This window comes from Chaetura pelagica, unplaced genomic scaffold (assembly GCF_000747805.2).
Source record: "Chaetura pelagica isolate M959 unplaced genomic scaffold, ChaPel_1.0 scaffold309, whole genome shotgun sequence".
Lineage (NCBI taxonomy): Eukaryota > Metazoa > Chordata > Aves > Apodiformes > Apodidae > Chaetura > Chaetura pelagica.
In genome coordinates, this window is record NW_009954547.1 from 453,602 (window position 1) to 456,462 (window position 2,861).

Sequence of the window (2,861 nt, forward strand, 5' to 3'; positions counted from 1 at the left end):
AGAAGGTGTTGCAGTGGCTCTGGGCGTACACCTACTGCCCCGTCCTCTACACCTGGAAGGACCTGGGCGTCCGCTTCTGGCCCCGCTACATCAAGGAGGGCAACTGCTTCGCCGAGAAGTCCTGCTCGCTGCCCGAGGGCATGTTCTGCAAACCCGTCAAGTCGGTCACAAAGACCTTCCTGCGCTGGCACTGCCAGGGCTGGTCCAGCCAGAAGTACTGCACCTGGATCCCCGTGCAGTACCCGCTCATCTCCGAGTGCAAGTGCTCCTGCTAGCCCCCCTGGCCCCTTGCACCGCCTTCTTCTGCCGCTTTGGATGGTGGTTTTTTTGGTTGTGTTTGGTTTTTGTTGTTGTTTTGGTTTTTTTTTCGGGGGGGGGGAGGAGTCGTTTGGATTTTTTCCACACCCCCTCCCAGCGCGGGGTGTGCGGGGGGAGGAACCCGTTTTGTGTTTCTTTTTTTGGACTTATTTTAATGTTATTTTATTTGAGAGGGGACAAGCGAACCCAGGAACTGCAGGGCAGGCCAAAGGCACAGTAAAGCACTACAATCAGATGTCTATTTTTATACGTATATAGCCTTCTAACAAAAGGAAAATAAAAAAACTTTAAAAAAAAAACAAAGAAAAAAAAAAAACACCAGCCGTGTAAATAGAGAGATTTTAAAGGAAAAGGGGGAAATTGCAACTGGTTTTTTATTATTATTAATATTATTATTATTGTTATTATTATTATTATTTTAAAGACATAGGACCACATTTTAAATCCATCCTCACAGACCCTGAGCATTTCCCTGCTGAAGGAGAAGGGCAGAAATTTACTGTAAAGATGATTTTATCACAATGAAAAGGGGGGGGTGGCGGGTAAAAAAAAAAAAAAAAAAACAGAAGCATCCCCCAAGATGGTTGTTTTTCTGGTACTGCCCCGTCCTCTACACCTGGAAGGACCTGGGCGTCCGCTTCTGGCCCCGCTACATCAAGGAGGGCAACTGCTTCGCCGAGAAGTCCTGCTGCTCGCTGCCGGGCATGTTCTGCAAACCCGTCAAGTCGGTCACAAAGACCTTCCTGCGCTGGCACTGCCAGGGCTGGTCCAGCCAGAAGTACTGCACCTGGATCCCCGTGCAGTACCCGCTCATCTCCGAGTGCAAGTGCTCCTGCTAGCCCCCCTGGCCCCTTGCACCGCCTTCTTCTGCTCCTTTGGATGGTGGTTTTTTTGGTTGTGTTTGGTTTTTGTTGTTGTTTTGGTTTTTTTTTCGGGGGGGGGGGGGAGGTCGTTTGGATTTTTTCCACACCCCCTCCCAGCGCGGGGTGTGCGGGGGGAGGAACCCGTTTTGTGTTTCTTTTTTTGGACTTATTTTAATGTTATTTTATTTGAGAGGGGACAAGCGAACCCAGGAACTGCAGGGCAGGCCAAAGGCACAGTAAAGCACTACAATCAGATGTCTATTTTTATACGTATATAGCCTTCTAACAAAAGGAAAATAAAAAAACTTTAAAAAAAAAAAAAACAAAGAAAAAAAAAAACACCAGCCGTGTAAATAGAGAGATTTTAAAGGAAAAGGGGGAAATTGCAACTGGTTTTTTATTATTATTAATATTATTATTATTGTTATTATTATTATTATTTTAAAGACATAGGACCACATTTTAAATCCATCCTCACAGACCCTGAGCATTTCCCTGCTGAAGGAGAAGGGCAGAAATTTACTGTAAAGATGATTTTATCACAATGAAAAGGGGGGGGTGGCGGGTAAAAAAAAAAAAGAAGGAACAGCAGCATCCCCCAAGATGGTTGTTTTTCTGTGTTTTAATTTTTTTCTTGGTCATCTTCAGACCTTGTCACTGATGTTTGAACTAATTTGCCAAGCTCTCTAGGTTATTTTTTTTAAGTGTATAACGATTAATTAAGGAGGAAATTCTAAAGAAAAGTACAAATCTATAAAAGAGTGACATTGTTTTCTTGTGTGGGAATACATATAGTCATGTAGAGATGTTAAAGGAAATTTTCTGTGTACAGTTTATTTATTTTTAACGTTTGTGTATAGGTAAAAAAAAGCTAGAGATTATGCCAGAAACTATTGGAAATGTTTACTTGAATATTCCTTTAAAAACATATCAATGTAAATATGAGCTATCACTGATCAAAACATTTTTAGCAATAAACTCTATCTTTGAAGAAAATCCCCGTGCTGCAGCCCAGCCCCCCGGGAGACGAGCAGAGACTGGAATTCGTGCTCCCGCAGGTGATGATGAGCGAAGGGCCACCTTGGTGTCAATCATCAGGCTCCCCGAAAGCTGGTGAGAGCTGCACCAGTTTGCTCTTCTCCAGGATCCTGCTCTGGCTTCTCTTTGCACGTAGAACCTGTTGGGGAGCTAAAACAGATGGGAGAGGAATGGCTCGTAGTGCCTAAAAGAGCTGCGATGTCCCAGAGTGGAGGTGTCACCTGCAGTCCTTGGGGGATTCCTGCCTCGTGCCGGGCTCCGCGCGCTCTGTGCCTTTGGATTCGGCTCTCCCACTGGCAGAGGAAGCGGTCGGGGTTACCGCCCCGGCCACCAAAGCGCCTGACACAGCCCGGCGGCCTCGTGTGTGTCAGAACAAATGGGTTTTTTTTCCCGGCTGCCGCCAGTAGCACAGGAGGGAAGGATGGAAAGGAGCCCCGTGCCCAGCCCTGCTGCCGTGGCGGAGCCGGGTGCGTGCGGGGGTCAGGATGGGCTGATCCTGCCGTGTGCTGCGTGCCCGCCTCGTGCGTGGGGCTGGTGGGACCCCCTGCTCTGCTGCTGGAGCTGCTGGAGCCAGGGGAGGGGAGGGTCGGGCTGGCTCTGCGTGGGCAGGCTGCTGGCGCTGGGATGGCTGCAGAGGAGCCC

The 2,861-nt window shown here is 47.9% G+C and overlaps 1 protein-coding gene across 1 annotated transcript in view; it reads left to right on the plus strand.

Annotated features, from left to right (window-relative positions):
• Nucleotides 1–275, plus strand: part of LOC104395368 (noggin-2-like) — a 9,053-nt gene extending 8,778 nt beyond the window's left edge. The window contains exon 2 of the mRNA XM_010005057.1: nt 3–275. Within this exon, the coding sequence (XP_010003359.1) occupies nt 3–275 (273 nt within the window). The remainder of the gene's footprint in view (nt 1–2) is intronic.
• The last annotated feature ends 2,586 nt before the right edge of the window (nt 276–2,861 follow it).